This window comes from Phascolarctos cinereus, unplaced genomic scaffold (assembly GCF_003287225.1).
Source record: "Phascolarctos cinereus isolate Bilbo 61053 unplaced genomic scaffold, phaCin_HiC Scaffold_5;HRSCAF=322, whole genome shotgun sequence".
In the NCBI taxonomy this organism is placed as follows: Eukaryota; Metazoa; Chordata; class Mammalia; order Diprotodontia; family Phascolarctidae; genus Phascolarctos; species Phascolarctos cinereus.
This window is the reverse complement of record NW_027555958.1, coordinates 248,212,237-248,231,878: the sequence shown is the minus strand read 5'-3', so window position 1 is coordinate 248,231,878 and position 19,642 is coordinate 248,212,237. Positions and strand designations below refer to the sequence as shown.

The following is a 19,642-nucleotide window of genomic DNA, read 5'->3' as shown; positions in this document are numbered from 1 at the left end:
TGGGTTTTTTTGTTTTTTTAATTTGAAAAGATTAAAACCAGCCTCAGAATATGTTTCACATCCATTCATCCCAGACATCCTGAGTTACCTTGCTATCCGCCCTGCCATACTCCTCCTGCTCTCTCTTTGACTTCTGGAAACTGCAAACAAATCAATACTACCATTGTTTCTGGAAAGAACATGACAATGGGCTGTCCTTCAGCTCCACTCACCATTCCTGTGATTCCCCAGCCAAAAACCCCTTTCCTTGGCTACCATTCCCCTATTTCTGTTATCTCTCCTACTAGAACCAATAACTGCGGATTTATATACCAATTTTCTTGCCTATGTAAAAATTTTATAAGAATAATTTACATGCGCTTTGGGGTTATCCTTGATGAGGGAATTGGAAGGGAACAGACATGCAATATTCCACAATGAGTCTTTCACACATGTCCGATGACCTAAGATGAAGACATCAGGAACCTCCTTCTGGGAGGAGACATCCTCCATTGGCCTACCACTTGAATCGGAGTAGCCTCGTTCCACCGGCTACTCTATATCCCCGTAGAACACAACTGTTCTATGACAGTCTCATTATCAATCTCTCTCTCTTTCTCTGTGTCTCTCTCTCTATCTGTCTTTCTCTCTCTCTCTCTCTCTCCATGTAGTAAGCTGGATGGAGGGAAAGGCCACCTTCCCCCTCCTCTAATTTCTAAGGCCCTGTGGCTGCAAGAAATGGGCTTTGGGTGTGGGTCTTATTTCATATGTCCTCTTTAATTTGAAGTACAGGGAACAGAATCACACACCCAGGAGTTTAAGCTATGGGTACTTTAAAGTCCCATTACAACCAAACTGAGAAGTCAAGGTTCAGGGAAGTAAGCTGGGAATAAAGTTAAACTGTGAACCTAATCCCTCTTCCTTCCTCAGAGGCTTCAATCTCTTAGTGGTGGAGAGAGGAGTATGTTCCCTCAGTCAGTCAGTCAGTCAACAAACATTTATTAAGCACCTACTATATTCCAGGCACTGTGCTAAATGCTGGGGATACAAAAAAAAAGACAAAAAACAGTTCCACTACTCTGAGGTATTGGCAGGGGAGGACATTTTATGTTCTTGATATATTTTTGAAGTTCATATTCCTTTGTAAAAGCTAATCTGACTGTTAAGTGGTTAAATGGAACTGGGGAACTGGATCCCCCAAATTGGGAGAATACAAGCAGTAAAGGCTTGACCCAAATGATCCAAATCCAGACAAGAAACTCTTCAGCCTCCTAAGAGTATTGGAGAGCCGTGGAGAAGGGTTGAAAATGTAACATACCTGGAATTCAGGCACTGGAGGCCAAAGTAGTCAATTTTACATATAAAACCAACAGTCCTCAATGAGGGTCACATCTCTCTTTTTTTTTTTTTTTGCATTTTAGTTGGGCAAATGAGGTTAAGTGACTTGTCCAGGGTCACACAGCTAGTAAGTATCAAGTGTCTGAGGTCACATTTGAACTTGGGTCCTCCTGATTCCAAGGCTGGGGTTCTATCCACTGTGCCACCTAGCTGCCCCTCACATCCTCAGCTTCCATTTCTCTGATAACTGAACAGCCATAATGACTATTCAGTCCAATGCTAACATATACTATGTATAATGACAATTTCATAATTTCATTTCAGCAATAAGCAACAAAATTTAAAGACTGATACACACGACAGTATAACAGTAACTTATCTGGCCTTTTAGAATTGTGTTGAAAATTTTGTTCTCAAAAAAAAGACAAAGAAAAAAATTTTAATAAATCTCTACAGTGGTAAATAGTAGCCTTAGTGTTGCAGAAACTGTAGGGGTGGGGGAAGAGACATGGAATGCAGGGAAGAGAATGAAGAAAAGAAAAGTAGGAGGTAAAGGAAGGGAATTTGAGCAGCAGATGAGGGGAGAAAGGAGTACATTAGAAGGGCTGGTGATCTCTCCCTACACTTTCCCAATTTGTAATGAGCTACAGTAAGGCCCTCCCCCAATGCCGGAAGCAAATCACCATCTCTTGGACTTTGCAGTCCTGGGCACTCCCTGCTGCCTTAAGTTTATGGCCTCTCACCAGTTTATTTAACAAAAAGTCTCTCCTCCTGTTTCCTGTCCTCCCTTAGATCTCCTCCCTTACTGCACTCCCCATCCCCCAGCACACACACACCAGCCAGGGTGAGGCATTCCAGAAAACTACTTCTCTCTTGCATCTCTCATCGCCTTCCCCTCCCCATCCCTCAGGAAGACCTTACAATAAAACCTTAATGAGAGCTTGACTCACTTGGCAAAGGCTTTCAGTTCTGGAACCTGGGGAATGCTGGGTAAAGAATGATTGATTCCCTGGAGTTTGAACCTTCTCAGCTGACTGTTGGAGGCTGGGGGTATAGGGAAGAGTGGAAGGACTGAGTTTTCTTTCCAGATATGTGTAGGATCATAGAACTTAGAGCTGGAAGGAACATCATCTCTAGACCAACCCCCTCATTTTACAGATGAAGAAACAGAGGCTCAGCCCTCTTCCTATTCCTTTCCTTCACTGACTTATTTAAAGGTCAACTGAGGAGAGAGGCAGTTTGTCGAAAAGGTCGCAGATCCCCAGAGGAGCTCAAGCTGGGATACACCGTGATGCCCTCAACCCCCTCCCTGCAAACAAACCATAAAGGGGTACACTGCCCCATCTGTACTGGCCCCCCTGAGGACCCAGTGACCTCCCCCTGTGGACATACCTTCTGTAGATCCTGCCTCACGCCACCCTCACCAATGGGTGCCCATCCCTCTAGGCTGTGTCCAATCTGCAAGAAGAGGCAGCCAGAGGTCCTCCAGCCCCGGGTCTGGGCCACAGAGAACATTAAGATCTTGGGTAAGATAGGAGAGACTCACTGTGATGAGCACGGTGAGAAAATTTACTTCTTCTGTGAGAATGATGGGGAGTTCCTTTGCGTGCTCTGCCGGGAGAGTTCCAATCACCAGGCTCATGCTGTGGTACTCCTGGATGAAGCCATTCAACCCTACAGGGTAGGAAGCTCTCTATTATCCCAGGTTGGGTACGGGTGGTTTGCTAGTTTTAGGTCAACCCCAGAGGCTCCCATTTTCACAGTCAGTGAGGCAGAGCAGAGTCTTGCCCTAGGTACAGGTGATGGGAGGAATCCAGAGGAAAGGGACACTTTCCCCAGACTGAAGGAGCTCCCAGTCAGATGAGACAGGCAATATATAGGAGAGAAAATAGAGGGAGACACTCCTCTCCCATAGGAAGCTGACAGTCAAATAGGGGAACCACAATTACTAACTTCTGGCACCTTGGAGGAAGAATTTAGAGAGCCTTCTTCAGAATAGAAATTTCCCAGAGGGCAAAAAGAGTGAGACAGGAGTGTGGGGTAGAGTGGAGAAGAGGGAGCAAAGGGACTGGGGGGAAAGCCTATGTACATAAATGAATAAATCATCCAATCTGATTGACAGAAGCTCTCAAGTTTCCAGCTCTTTAACTGATGATTTTATAACACCCCATAGACAGTGAAGATAGCATGAAATGGCTGCACTTATTTGGGAGAGAGGAATCCATAGATTCATAAAAGTTAAAGTTGGAAGGAATCTTAGAGATTAGTTCAGTCCCCTCATTTTGCAGAGCGGAAAACTGATACAGAGAAAGTATCTTCCCAAGGTCACAGAATACTAGGTAGCAGACTTCATACTTGACCCCAGGTCTTCTAAAAATTTTCATTCACCATTTGCTTTGAGGAGATTATCCCACCACACCTATCAGACACACAAGAGTTACCACTAATTCAAGAACGCCTCTACTTCCTTCCTTCCACCAGGAACGACTCCGGAGTAGATTAGAGGTCCTTCGAGTAGAGAAAGAAGAAATAGAGGGCATGAAATGTCGGGAAGACCAGAAGCTCCAGGTGCTATTGGTAAGGAAGTATTGCCAGACAGCTGTTCCTCTTGGAGGCTGCCCTTACAAACTTTAAGGACATCTGTTTTCTGGTAGTGTACTGATCCTGAAGTCAGGATGACCTTCAGATCCCACCTCTGCCTCTTATTAGCTGTGTAACTACAGGTATATCACTTAATTTCTTCAAACTTCACTTTCCTCATTTGTAAAACAGGAATAATATCTGCCTCACAGGGATGATGTAAAGCTCAAATGATGTGCTTCCTAAATTTTAAAGCATTATATAAATGTCAGCTATTGTTATTATTATTACAATACTAAGAAGGGGGACTGAAAATTTATCATTTCCATTGCCTTATTCTTCATGCTCAGAAACATCACCTGGCTTTCCCACAAATTCCCTTTCCCCTTAAAATTGAGGATTTGAGCTGGAAGGGGTATTTATGACCATCTAGTCTAACTCTCATTTTATGAGAAGGAAAGTGATGTCCTGAGAAATAAAGTGAGAGGATCACAGGATTTAAGGCTAGGAAGGAACTCAGAGACCATTTGGTCCAACCTCCTCATTTTACATATGAGGAAATCAAGGCCTAGAATGGGAGAGTTACTTGTCCATGGCCACAGATCTAATAAGTAGCAGATTTGCGATTCAAACCCAGGTCTCCTGACTTTTAATCTCATAATCTAACTAAACCAATTGATTTAGATGAGGCCAGGGAAATGTCATCCTGGAAAAATAGTCTAGTGGAAAGGTCTCTGGCATAATATTCAGGAAGTCTATTCCATGGATTTGGAATCAAGGCACCTGGGTTCAAAGTCCAGCTTTGATAGTTGTTAACGTGTTTACCATCGGTAGGTCACTCAATCTCTCTGAACTTTTTTTCCTCATTGGTAAAATGTGAATGATATCTACTCTTCCAAGCCCCAAGTCTTTTGTCATTTGGGCCTCTGTCCTCTGCTGTCTATGTCTTAGGGTATTATTAGTATTCTAATAAGGGACTTTTGACAGGTGGTGTGGTATAGTTGATAGAAAGCTAACCTTACTGTCAGCAAGTTCTGGATTCAAGCTCTGCTTCTGATACATATTAGTTGTATGACCATGGACAAATAACTTTTCTGTACTCCAGGCATCTCTCGTACATTTCTGTCCTCCATGAAGCTAAGTGATGCAGTGGATAAAGTGCTATGCCTGGGGTCAGGAAGACCTGAGTTCAAACCCTGCCTCAGACTAGCTGTATGACCCTAGACAAGTCACTTAACCTCTGTCTGCCTTAGTTTCCTCAACTGTAAAATGGAGAAAACAGTACCTACCTCCCAGGGTTGTTGTGAGGATCAAACGAGATAATTTTTAAGTGCTTAGCATATAGTAAGTGCTAAATAAATATTAACTATAGTCATTAAGATAACACGTAAGTTGCAGATGAGCTGCTGATCTGCACTGCCACAGTAACTTTCCACAGGGAGTTTCTTCCATTCCTTAAATCATGTCTAAACCCTATGGGTTGTTCAAAGATTGAAAGATTTTCTTTAAAGACTTGAAGTGGATTGGGGGGGGCAGCTAGGTGGCACAGTGGATAGAGCTCCAGCCTTACAGTCAGGAGGATCTGAGTTCAAATCCAGCTTCAGACACTTGACACTAGCTGTGTGACCACGGGCAAGTCACTTAACCACTACTACCTCACCAAAAAAAAAAAAAAGACTTGAAGAGGTTTCCAAATTAAAAGAAATTATCCACTTACAGTAGAATATCAGGTATAAAAGTTTCTGAGGTCAAGAGAAAATTCTTTGGCAAAACAGATCATGCTAAGCATTCTTCATATTACAGTATGTAGGTAGCCACCTACTTCATCTATATTTAAGGGCAGATGGCCTACTCGGTCAATGTAACAGCAGTCCGTTAAGTCACACAGTGGATAAAACACTGTACCTGGAGTCAAGAAGACTTAAATTCAAATCTGCCCTCAGATGTGTGTGCGTGTGTGACCTGGGCAAGTCACTTAATCTCTGTCTGCCTCCATTTCCTCACCTGTAAAATGAGTACTAGCAGGACTTGCCTCAAAGAGCTGGTGTAAGGATCAAATAACATAGTATCTGTGAAGCACTCAGTACAGTGCCTGGCCCATGTAGGCACTTCATAAATGTTTGTCCCCTTCTCATTCTCACAGTTTGTCTGTAACAAACTATGATCTTGGGTAAATCACTTGACTTCAGTTTCCTCAACTGTGAAATGGAGAGAATCATCCCAGTATATCTGGACATTAATAGATTATACTTATACAACTATTAAAAATCCAAAAGAACCATTAAAATTGCAAAGGTTCCTAAGAACCTTCAAAGATTTCTAGAGTAGATGAGCAGATGATGCCAATTCCTGACCATTAATTAGCAAGTCCTTCCTGGGATCTAACTTCAGTATATCCTACCGTTATAGTATACACACTTGGCTGTTGTTCATCCTTCTTTTGTTTGTTTTTTTTTGTTTGGTTGTTTTTTTGTGAGGCAATAGAGGTTAAGTGACTTGCCCAGGGTCACACAGCTAGCGTCAAGTGTCTGAGGCCGGATTTGAACTCAGGTCCTCCTCACTCCAGGGCCAGTGCTCTATCCACACCACCTTAGCTGCCCCCTCATCCTTCTTTCACAAAGAGAACCGATGACATCATGGGTGACGTCTTGACTTGTGTGTGAACTGGATTTAAGTGAGGCAAAGTTGCTCAAAGTATTCAGCCTCAATCTCTCTTCCACAGTCGTCGAAGGCAAAGTGGCAAGACAAAAGTCAAGATGATTGGCAATGGCCCAGGATGCAGTGGATGACCTTGCCATCTTCAATGCCTGACCAAGCTCTAAGCACTCCACAGAGCCTGCTTCAGCCACCTTCACGGCCATTAGAACAAATAGTTCTCATCGTCCTACTCCACTGGGGGGAATCTTCACTTGCTTGGGACAGACTCCCCCCTACCTCACCGATGGGTTTGAGACCTGTCGATTACCTTCAACCTGGTTTAGGCCATCTGCTGAGATAGTTTTTACCAGGGTGTAGCTTCTGTGCACGCTACAGCTTCTTGGAGCCACACGTGAGTTAGTGCTTTGGAGAATCAGTCTTGGAATGATTACCTTATATCATTCTCTTCCACTCCCAAAGACAAACCTTTCTGGGATATGGGGTGTGAGTGTTTATGACTCCCCTCAATGCTTTTCCCAACGACATGGCCCTCCTCCCCTATTCCCTGTCTTTCCACTGCAGACCCAGATTGAATCCAAGAAGCAGCAGGTGGAAGGGGCATTTGAACAGTTGCAGCAAGTACTTGAGGAGCAACAGCGCCTTCTCCTGGATCAGCTGGGGAAACTAGAAAAAGCAATCTGGAAGGAGAGAGATCATTACATTGCCAAGATCTCTGAAGAGATCGCCCATCTTGGCACTCACATAAAGGAGTTAGAGGGGGAAGTGCCAACAGCCAGCAAGTGAGCTCCTAAAGGTAAGCAATACTTCCTCTCTTATCCACCTAAATAAGAATGCAGATCAGTCGATCTATCAGCACTTTGGACAGAGCCTTCCCTAAGCATTTGGAACAAGGATTTGCTGATAGGAAGGAAATAATCATAGACTATCAGAAATGGAAGGAAGCTCCTAGATCATTTAGTCTAGGGCTCTTGTTTTACAGAAAAGAAAACTGAGAACTAGATTAAAGAGGTCACACAGTGAGTTAGTAGCAGATCCAGAACATGTACAGATAGAGCACCGAACTTGAAGTCTGAAAGATGTGAATCTGAATTCTGCCTCAGACACTTATTAGTTGTGTGATTTTGGGGAAGTCATGTAACCTCTCTGTGCCTCAGTCTCTCTGTCTATAAAAAAGAGTTGGACTCAATGGTCTTTCTGGTCTCTTCCAGCTCTAAATATATGATTCAATGTCCTAATAACTTGTTCCTGCCTTCAGCGAGTTCCCAGATTGATGAAGACATGACACATGGCCAAGGAACATGTATAAAGTATAGAAAACATGAAATAAGTGCAAATGGATAAATGGACATAAATTAAAGAAGGGTGGTATTAAAATTAGGGTTGAGGCAATATGTTATTGTAGAAAGGACCTGCTCTCCAGGAGAAAAAAAAAGTCTGCATAACACACTTTAAAGTTTAATCTGCATTATTAACATTTTCCTAAGTCTAGAAATCAACAAAACAATAAATCAAGTTATGATTTTTAATGTTTGCCAATTTCCAAAGTGTAAATGCTCACACCAAAAATCTAACAAATGGCTCCCAGGTGCTGGTCCAAGCTGGCTCCAGCCTTCCCTACCCTTTACTACACTGAATGCCAGCTTTAGTCCTAGCCCTGCCATTAGCTTGCTTTCAGTGTGACCTGAAAGTGAATTTCCCCTAATCTGAACTTCACTGTCCTCTTTCATAAAATGAGGCGGTTAGATTATATGGTATCTTAAGTCCCTTTCAATTTCCAGATTCTATGATTTTATGTTTCCCTGAAGAAAAGGATTTGCAGGTGGATTTGGAAGGAGACAACAGGCAGTGTTTAAGGTGGATGGGAGCTCCTGAGGAGGAGGGACACTGAGTACATGTTCTTATTTTATTTTTTTCTAGGATGTCAGAATGACCCTGAACAGGTAAGTCCTCCTTCCTCAGTCCTCCTTCCCTCAAGCTAGCACTGAGCCTTGCATAAATACAAACCTACACTAGCATCCACACAGACATACTGACATATTGACATTCTCATAGTCATAGAACATACTTATAGAGCATCTTAAAGTTTTAAAAGGGGTTTCATCACAAAAAACCTTGTGAGGTAGGTAACAAGTATTGTCATCCCATTTTATAAATGAGAACAATACTTATAATTAAGTTCAAAACAGGTATGTGACTGCCTTACAATTGCAGGGGACTCTGTCAAACATTCTTCATATGGATGTAGTATGTAGTATTGTATGTATGTATGTAGTATGTAGTGTTCAAGCTAATACCAGGACCCAGGTCTTCTGAATTCAAGCCTTGCAGGGTCTCAAACACACATATTGTCTTCCACACATACACCCCTGCACTGACATAACCTCATTAAATCTCAAGCCCATTAACATGCATATGCTCTCACACATTCTTTTCTATACAATGGCAAACACTCTTGCAAACTCATATACACACACAAACACACACATACAGTCTTCTTAACTGACCAACTAGTTGTATTCCAGAGTCTGTTGTTTGGCATTCAAACACATTTCCCCACATCAACAAGTGGTTAGGTTTCTAGGACAACCCAAAGAAGTCATATGGTCATGGACTAAGAGCTGAAGATTCCAGAATCTTAGAGGACATTAAGTCATACAACTCCTTCATTTTAAAGTTGAGAAAACTGAGGCACAGAGAGGTAAAGTGACTTGCTCCGAGTCACACAGTAAATATCTGAAGCAAAATTTGAACCCAGGTCTTGCTGACTCGAGTCCAGTAACCATCCATTATACCAGTGCTGTCAAACTCAAATAAAAATGGATTCCTGCAGGCCACATATCGATTTAGAAAACCATAAATTAGCATTACATTGTATTGTATTGCATTTTCATTTATTTTGTTAAACAATTGTGTTTTAATCTGGTTTGGCAGGTGTGTGGGCTGAGTTTGACATCTCTGTACTACACCATATTATTACTAGTACAATAATTAAGCCACAAGAAAGAGTGTCAGTGAGGATGGAGAACCAGCCATGAGTAAGGAATACCTCAGTTCAAAGCAAGTACTGCTTCTGGAACATAGTGGCTGCATGAACCTGGCCAATTCACTTAATCTTTCAGCATACTAAGCTTCTGACAATCTAATTTGTGAGCAGATGGTGATCTGCACTGGTAGCGGACATTTCCTTATCAGGAGTTCTCTATGCCACTGAAATCATAAATCTGCTCCAAAAAAAAATTTTAAGCTACAATCAGATTTTTTGTGGACTTCCCCAGGTATCTAATTTCTATGTATGTAGTTGTTTCTATGGAGGAAAGCTTTCTGTGTTAGACAGAGTGAAAGGAACTCTGGAACACCAGAACTCATCTACCTCCCCCTTTTCTTTACTTCATAGGTAAGTGAAGTGACTATGTCTTTCCCTTTAGCAACATGAACCATTCATAACATACAGCAAAATACATATTATTTCATTAGAGTTCCATAACAACATGTGAAATGAGGAGACTAAGTCACAGAAAGTATACGTGACTTGCCTAAGGTCACCCAGAAGTAAGTAGTGAGACCACGGTTTACCTCCAGACAATAAAGCTTAAAATTTATTTCTCATTCTGGTACAACGTGGCTGCTTTCAATCAATAAATATTTATTGATCATCTGTTATGTGTCAGGCACTGTGCTAAGTGCTGGGGATACCAAAAAAGGTAAAAGAAAGTCTGTCTCCTCAAGAACACACATATTGTTTTCTACACATACACCCCTGCAGTGACCAGTGTCATGAAGTCTCAAGGCCCCTGACATGCGTATGCTGTCTCACATATTCTTTTATACATATGCACACCCCTACAGTAACAAACACGGTTATGGTGTCAAATGCCCCCGTGGCAAACTGATACACACACACAATCTTTCTAACTGACCAACTAGTTGTATTCCAAATCTAATGGAGAAGGACAATATGCAAATAACTACGTAAAACAAGCTATATACAAGCTAAATTGGAAACAGGTCCAATTCTTCCAGTGTGGATCCTAACGTACATAGGATTTAGTGAATATGTAGTCTCTGGGGATCTGTGGGGAACCCACCTCAGTTTTCCAAGGTGTCCTTTAAGAAGCCTTTCCTGACCTATTCCACCTAACTGGGAATCATACCAGTCACTCCAATTTATCCCCAGCTCCCCACTTCCACAATAGAATAGGAATTCTAGCTTTTCCTCTCTCTGGATCTCCCTGCTGTGCTTAGAAAGACCCATGCCCATATAAGGCGCTCATTAAGATGGGGTTGGGGAGCGGTGACTACCAGTACAATGAGCCAGCTGTTCACATACACAGGAGTCTCGTAAATAGGCCTTTTGTAAGTTGGGATGTTGATCTCTATAGATTCTCATCCACACCCTTGTTATTTCCCTCCATCTCCCTACCTCCCCACACCACCCCTACCCCATCTACATTCTTTCTTACCCGATGGACAGAAAAGGATGTCTTTTCAGGATTATTCAGGTCACTGAATAGCACTATATTCTCTCAGCCAACAGTAGGAGATGACAACAGAGGTGGGAGAGGCTTAACACCATCACTTAAATCACCCCATTTCACCCCGATCTTGGGTAATAACACTGGACTTAGAATCACAAGTCTTAAATTCAAGTACCTGTTCCATCACTTACTAGCTGTGTGACCACAGGCAAATCACTTTACCTCTCTGACCTTTAGTTTCCTCATCGTAAAAGGGAAAAAAAATCATACATTCACAAGACTGTCATGAGGAAAGTGCATTGCAAATCTAAACATGCTATCATCATCAGTAGTCGTAACACCAGGAAGCTCTTCCTTATGTCTAATTAGAATCGCTCCTGCTTTAACAGTTATCTATTTTCACAAAATCGCAGAATCTTAAGAGTTAGAAGTGATCACAATGACCATCTAGTCCAAATCATACATGAAAAAGAATCCCCCCTACAACATACTCAACAAGTGATCATTCAATGGGGGCTTGAAGACCCTAATGAGAAGGAGGCTACTCCCTCCCAAAGCAGCCCGCTCCATTTTGGGGGAGCTCTGTTAGGAAGTTTTTCCTTAGATAAACCTAAGTGTGCTTTTTTTTGCAGCTTCCCCACATTATACCTACTTCTGCCCTTGCAGACCAAGCTAAATGAATCTAATTCTTCTTCTATGACAGCCCTTCAAATACTTGAGTCATCATGTCCTCATAAAGCCTTTCTCCTTCAGTCTAAGCACCCCCAGTTCCTTCAAAAAGCCCTCATATGACATGGCCTTGAGACTCTTCAGTAGCCTAATTGCCCCCCCCAAATGCTCTCCAATTTATCAATGTCCTCCCAAAAATGTGGCATCTAGAACTAAACACAGTACTGCCGATATGTTCTGAACAAAGCAGAAAACAAATGGACTGTTCCTTCCTTATTCCTTTTTTTTTTTTAATGTTTTCTTCTCTTTAAAAATTTATTGTTTTGTTACATTTTAAGTCTGGAACTGTCTCCCTCCCACCCTCCCCACCCCACACGAGAGAAGTTTCCTTTCTTATTCCTAGATATTGTGCATCTCTTAATTCAGCCTAAAATTGCATTAACTTTCTTGCTTACTGCTTCATGCTATTAACTTATTGAGCTTGAAATACATTAAAACTACCAGATATTTATCAGATGAATTGCTGGTGAGCCATGCCTCTCTTATCTTTCACAGAAATAATCAAAGTCAATTTTTTGAGCCCAGGTATAGGGTTTTCCATTTATCTTTATTAAATTTCATCTTGTTATAGTCAGATCTTTTCAAATATTGATTGTCATCAAAACATCTAATTATCCCTTCTAGCTTTGAGCCATCTGCAAATTTGTAAGTATAATGTCTGTGCCTTTATCCAAGTTCTCATAAAAACATTAAATAGTACAAGGCCAACCATAGATCCTCAGGGGTACTCCACCGGAGACCTCCTATTATGTTAACTTACTGATATCGTGATGGATCAGTGACCTCATCAATTTGGGTGTTCTCACTAATGGTGTAGACGTCCCCTCTAATCCTGTGCAAGTCTCGGAAATGGCTGGACAATTTGCTCTGTGGTTCTATGCTCACAATCCCTATGACTGCCTAGACCAAAGTTCCCTTCTTGGCCACCGCTACTTGATATGTGTTGTATCTTCCAAATAGAATATATACTCCCTGAGGGCAAGGACTGCCTCATTTTTGGATTTATATCCCCAGTTGCTAAAACAGTGCCTAGAATCGAGCAGGCTTAGTGATGAAAAGTTTGATTGATCCTACTGTAAAATCTTCACATGGGATCCATCTAAGAGTCTCCCTGGAGTTCTCTTGACATTGATACTCCTGCAGCATAAGTGGTATACTGGTTAACACTTGCTCTTACCATAGAACTGCCCCAGCTTCTTTTCCAATCATGTATCTCTCTGATGACTGCCTTTATGCCACTTGCCTCCAACAATTCTGAACTGGTGATATGCTGCAGCCCACTCACACCCACCAAGTGTTTCTAATGAGATGACTCTCAACTTTAATTCTTCAAAGACTGTAGTATTCCATGACTCAGAATAGCACGGGGATAATAACGTTATTTTTTAAAAGACATGCCTTTATTACAGAGAGAAGCTCGAGGCCATTAAAATCATTGCACAATTTCCCACAGGCAATCCAAGTTGCTTTTCTCCTCTTCCTATCCAACTCTGGGTCCAGGCTCACTGTTCATGTTTAGTGTCTTTCTAAGGCTGACACACTTAGTGTCATCCTTATTTTATATCAGACAATCTATGAAATTGGCATTGTTCATCCACTTGGTTCTTTCAGTGTGGATAGTTATAAAGGACTCTTTTGAGCATTTATGTAGGAAATACCTCACTTAGGAGATGTAGTCAGCAAATATCACATGAATATAGGAACATCTAGAGAAACTCACTATCTAAAAGGAAGCCCTTTCTGATTTAGATTGTGCACATGTCATGACGGTAACAAAAAACTGTGGCAAGCATACATCCATCCATTTCATGTCTCACCCGACATCAATAATCAGAGGGACTCTGAATAAAGTTATCTTTGTTGTTACATCTTTCAAGGAGTAACATACTACAAGTGTGGGAAATGCTTATTGGAGAAGAAAGTCTTTAAGGTGGCACTGTCCTCAATAGAGTACAAAATACTCTATTAGTAAGCTATCAATAAGCAAGGTGGAATCGTGTGTTTGCTATGCCTTTCAATCATGTGACTGCAAAGGTATGGTCTACTGTAGAGTGACAGCATGGTACACTAGAAAGAGTAATGGATCTAGAGTCAAAGGGCCTGGATTTAAATCTCAGTTCTGTCACTTACTGCCTGGGTCACCTCTGGCAAGTTAGTACTCCTTTCTGGGATTCAGTTTCCTCATCTGTAAATGAAAGGGTTAGGCTCAATGAGATCTCTAAGGCCCCTTCCAGCTCTAAAACTGATCTTATAAATCTCATTTGCAAAAACGGCTTGCTTGTTTCTCACACCTTCGTCAAGGATGCCCTCAATGCCTGTGTATGATATTCTCATAAAAATTTAGGAGAAATAAGAAAGTAGGCCAGTAGTTATTAATATAATCTAGTTCATCTTCTTTTGCTAATAATAAGGTCTGAAATTTTTGGAAACTTTTTGCAAGCCTCCTCTCTTTTAGACATATTAAGAACTGACATCCCAATATCCTCGAAACTGCGTTGCCTCCATGACCTGCCTCTTCTGTACATACTTGGTTTAGAACAGCTTCTCTTTGCAGCTTTGTTTTCTTTATTGATATTTCTACTTCAAACCACTAATGACTACTTTTGTTTCTAGCCATTCAACCAGTTCCAAAGCAACCCAATTATTTCATCCACATTTTCCCCATCTTTACTACAAGATTAACATAAATGATTATCAAATGCTTTGCTACAATCTAAGTAGCTACAATCTAACTATATCTACAATACTCTCTTGACTTAGTAAATTAATATTCCTGACAAAAAAGAAATGATGTTAATCCAAGATAAATCTGTTTTTGGCAAAGTCATGCAATTCCTTTTCTTGACGTTCAACAACCATTTTGGCTGAAATGAAGCCTGAAGTCAAGCTTGCTCTATAGCCTATGCAGACTCCATTCTCTCTGCTCTTTTGAAAACTGAGACATTTTCCCTTCTCCAATCCTGTGGGACCTCTCCCATTTTCCACTTTCGATTTTATCTTATTTTTAATACATTTTATTGATGTATTTTGTTTTTAAATCATCACAGGCAACCTTCCTCTCCTTCTTCCTAGAGAGCCATTCCATATAACAAATGCTCCTTTTAAACACAAGACCAAAAAAAAGAAGAAAAATCAGAACAAACAATCAGGGTTTATATCACCGTGATCTTTCAGTGGGCTTAATAATTTACTAGTAAACTGTGTCTGCAGGTATGAGAAGGGGACATATATCAGTCCAGAACCTATTTCTCCTGGCCTGGTGAGAAGGATCCGTGACCTCCACCAAAAAATATGTGTTCTCCCGGAGATGATGGGGAAATTCTCAGGTAAAGAATAAGGGAAATGTAGCTTTTCCAGATTCCACCTGCCCGACAGAATTCAAGACCCCCTCCTCTCCACCAAACCCCTTGCCCCCCTCTGCCTTTAGAACCTGGTTTAAAACTCCAGTCTTCCAGAAAGCCTTCCCTAATTGACCCCATTATATGCCAATCATTCTATTTATTCCATAATCTCCTAACCTTCCAACCCTGCTCACTAAGAGCAGGTGCTAGGTCTCCCCCTCCTCATTAGACTAGGAATTTCCTGAAAAGAAGGAACTTTTCTCTTCCATTAAACCAAGAGCTTTTCATCCCTCTTGATTTCCCCACAGTGCCCAGGACAGAAAGAGTTCTGTCCACAATAGGCCCTCAGTACAGAGGGGCTACCTGAGTGATGCACTAGACTGGATCCAATCTCATCTCTCTATTTCTCCTCTTCCCTAGAAAATCTGCTGCTTCATCTGGAGACCAATACAGGTAGACATATGGAGGTGACAGGGTGGAAGGGAAAAGTTGGGTAAAGCTCGTTACCACAACCTTATGTTCAATTCTTAATTATCTGACTTGCAGCCATTCCACCCCCTCCCACCAAATTTGTTCTTTACCTTCTGTTTGATGATACCAGCATAATATAGAAGGCAAAACACCGGACTCAGAAATCAGAAAACCTGGTTTTGTCTGAGTGTTGGTTCTGCTACTGATAACCTATGTGACCTTGGGCAAGTCCCTTTACCACAGGATCATAGATCTTGAGCTACTGGGGAATCCTCAAAGGCCATCTAGTCCAACTCTTCATTTTACAGATGAGGCATCTCGGGCTTTGGGACGTTAAGGGCTTTGCCCAAGGTCACATAGGTAACATCAGAGACAGGATTTGAACCCAGGTCCTCTGACTTCATAGCAAGTGCTTACCACATGGTAATACATAATAATAAATATAATTTATTTAATAAATGCATTTTGACTGATTGCTTGACTAACTGATTTCCCCTACAGCTCTTGGTCTCAGTTTCCTTGAAAACTGTACAATAAAAGAGGGAAATGGATGTTGGGCTAGATAATCTCAGTGATCTCTTCCAACTATAAGTCCTATAATTCTATGCTGCCACTAACTTGCTGTGGGACCTTAAGTAACTTGCCCTCTCTGGGCCTCTATGAACTTATCTGTAAGACAAGAAAGATAATAATCACAACTCATATTTACACACAACCTGAAATTTACAAAGTGCTTTCCTCCCAACAACCCTGTGATTATCCATCTTATAGATGAAGGCAATGAAACTCAGCAGAGGTTAAGCGACTTAGCCATGGCAGTGCAAAGAGTCAGAGCCGAGATTTGAATCCAGTCTCCTTACTCCTGATTTCCATGCCCTTTTCTAAGGAGTGTTCAGCTCCAAAATCGAATGCTTATTAAATGCTTTTGTTGATAGCATCACCACTTCTGCCGTCAAGTCAAGTCAAATCAAGGCAAGATGCATTTATTAAGTGCCTTCTATGTGCCAGGCACAATGCTAAGTACTGAAGATACAAGAAAAAGCAAAAATAGTCTCTGATCTCAAGGAGCTCACAGCGCCTTGGAGAGACATCATGCAAACAACTACATACAAACAAGATATATACAGGATAAGGCAAGAAGACTAAGGAAGTGGAGGGAAATCTTCTTGTAGAAGGTCAGGTATTAGTCGAAACTCAAAGAAGTCAGACAAGCCAAGAGCTAGACATGAGAATGGAGAGAGTACCAGCCATGAGGGACAGCCAGTGAAAATGGCCCAAGTCAGGAGATGTGCGTGTCTTGTGTGAGGAAGAAGCCAGGAGGCTGGGTCACAGAGCACAGGGTAGGGTGCAGAGGTATAAGAAGACTGGAAAGACAGGAACAGACCAGTTAAGAAGGGCTTTAAAAGCCAAACATGGGATTTTATATTTGCTCCTGGGTGCAATAGGGAGCCAGCTGTTAGAGCTGACTGAACAGGGAGGCACATGGTCAGACTTTCATTTTAGGAGGATCGATTTGACAACTGAGCAGAGGATGAACTGGAGTAGGGAAAGGTGAGGCAAAGAGACTTACCAGGAGGACACTGCAGTAGTCCAGGCTTGAGGCGAGATAAGACCCCGCACCAAGCTGTCGAGGAAGGAATGGAGCAGATCCGAGAGATGTCGCGATAGGAGAATGATCCTGGATCCATCAGGAGCTGAAAGAAAATCACTGGTCTAGATTAAGATCAGGCTTTAATATTCTGCTGCCCTCTCTCTGTAGCAGGTGTCACTCTGGATCCCCAGACCGCTAGCTGGAGCCTGATGCTCTCCGAGGACAGAAAGTCAGTGAGATACACCAGACAGAAGCAAAACCTGCCAGAGAATCCCCAGCGTTTTGACAGGCTACCTGCTGTATTGGGTGCTCAAGGTTTCTCTTCGGGAAAACATTCCTGGGAAATCGAGGTGGTGCTGGGTGATGGAGGTGGTTGTACTGTGGGTGTGGCCCGAGAAGACATGAAGAGAAAAGGGGAGCTGGGCCTGAGCACTGAGGAAGGCATCTGGGCTGTGATTTTCTCCTATCACCAGTGCTGGGCCAGTACCTCCCCAGGTACCGATCTACCATTGAGTGAAATTCCCCACAGGGTTCGGGTGACCCTAGACTACAATGGGGGATACGTGACACTCTCCGACGCTGAGACCCAGACCACGATCTTCGCATTTCCTGCCTCCTTCTCAGGCAAAATCTTTCCTTTCTTTGCTATTTGGAAGAAGGGCTCCCGACTCACTCTGAAACCCTAAAGGAGATGATCTCCCCACTTCTGCTTCCCGGACTCCTGCATTCACTAGGTTCTAATATGGAGCAGACTTCAACTCCCTCCCTTTTCAGCTCACTTCTAGTCAAATATCTACATTTATAGAAATTGTTCCAAGAGTGTTTCACTTGCAATGCTGAAGCCAAGTTAACCTCCTAACTTTTATATAATGTCAGTGGTGGTAGAATTGAATGAAAGTTTATTGAATGTCTATTGAGCTAAATTGTTATTCCTGTGGAACTGGAAAGGGGAGATGTGGAGGGTGGGGAAAAGGAGTGTGTTAGAAAGGGATACATCCTGAGTCACATAATGGGGAAGAAGAAAAGCCATTTTCCCACTCTGGGCTTTAGTTTCATCAACTATAAAATAGTGGGTTCGACTAGCCACTCTCTTGGAACTTGCCAGTTCTAACATTCTATCCCTAGTAGATGCCATCTTATAACTATCTTATTACATCCTTTACCCTAAGTAAAACAGGGTCCCCCAAGGTATGGGCTTACATGGACCAGTACAATCTTTTAGACAACACCTCCAAAATCATAGCTATTTGGCTTATGTTGCTCCCACCCAGGATCTCCTCTGCAAAATCCCCAAAAGTGGTTCAAATGGGGCTCGTGTCTAGGTTACCACATATGGGTAAAAGTGTCCACAACTCCTGTATGAGCCCTCAAATAACAATGCTTATATTGGGTTCAGGACAGCCTTTATTCCACCCCACAAAAAGGACAGAAAACACATAAAACACTCCCAGTAGCCTATAAACAATCAATACAATTCTTCTGCCTCTCTAGTGAGTCCCCGTTCAGAGCCTGGAGACCCAGAGAGGCACCCATCTTTATAATATCCTGAAGCCATGGGCCCCTTTCATAAGAGAAACAAACAGGCCGAAGGGACAACTCTCTATACCTTCAGATAAGTCTTGCAGTACTGCAGAGGTATTCGTAGGCATCTGGTTTGATGGCACAATGAGGAGGGTCTGGTCTCTCCTGGAAACAAAATGAACTTGCGATTATTAAACAGGCAACCCTCTTTCCCATCAGACCTGCCCATTCACACAATACCAGAGAGCAAAGTCCAGTTCTTCTGCTTCCCCCACATCATGTATTTAGTATCTCATCTCTCTCCAGCTCTGCAAACGTTTTGAACTATCTTGTTTTCTCTCCACGAGAACAATGCTACCCAGGAACTCTCCTTATCCTCACCCCCCACAGTGTTCCAGGTGCACTCAGCTCTGCCGCTCTCTGGTCTGTGTTCAGCTCTCTTAGGCTCTTAGAGACCAAAAAAAAAAAAGTTGACTGCAATTGTTACTTTTTTTTTTAATAGACCTAGCACAAAGAGATGGCTCACACTCCACAGCAGTTGTAGCCAGCCAATTCATCCCCTCTCAATGAAACCCAGCCTCCATGAGTTGCCAAGGGGTATGTCTCTATGGGCTAGTACATAAACAGTTCTTCTGGAAACTCTGCTGATTATTTAGCCCCCTGCATTTCTAATGACATGGGCATAATTAACAGGATCATAAGACTGAGAACCAGAAACCTATCCGAGATCATCTAACTTGATCCCTTCTTTTTTCAGACAAGGAAATTAAGACCAAAATTCACCCAGACAGGGAGAGAACCATGACTTGATCCCAGACCTCCTGACTCTCTGACCGCTTTCCATAACATAACAGGAATTCTAAAAGTAGATTTTGGACTTAGAAGGATCTCTATAGGTCATCTGGTCCAACCTTAACCCAAACAATAGAATGTAAGGTCCTTGAGGGGAGGAAATATTT

At 42.2% G+C, this 19,642-nt stretch overlaps 2 protein-coding genes across 8 annotated transcripts in view; one reads left to right on the top strand and one right to left on the bottom strand.

Annotated features, from left to right (window-relative positions):
- LOC110199379 (tripartite motif-containing protein 10-like) overlaps positions 1–17,231 on the bottom strand; it is a 36,690-nt gene extending 19,459 nt beyond the window's left edge. Inside the window, exons 1-3 of one of the 7 annotated variants that reach the window (XM_020974178.2) lie at positions 2,864–2,953; positions 2,710–2,775; positions 2,268–2,361 (exon numbers count right to left, since the gene is read on the bottom strand). The gene's annotated coding sequence lies outside the window, so the exon portion shown is untranslated. The other 6 variants (XM_078155516.1, XM_078155518.1, XM_020974179.2 and 3 more) reach the window with 6 other exon arrangements.
- Positions 2,609–17,848, top strand: TRIM15 (tripartite motif containing 15). The gene is given in 8 exon segments (XM_020974194.2): positions 2,609–2,998; positions 3,799–3,894; positions 7,117–7,311; positions 7,313–7,348; positions 8,473–8,495; positions 14,970–15,085; positions 15,521–15,553; positions 17,331–17,848. Coding segments are annotated over 8 exon segments (1,407 nt in total).
- Positions 17,849–19,642: the final 1,794 nt, after the last annotated feature.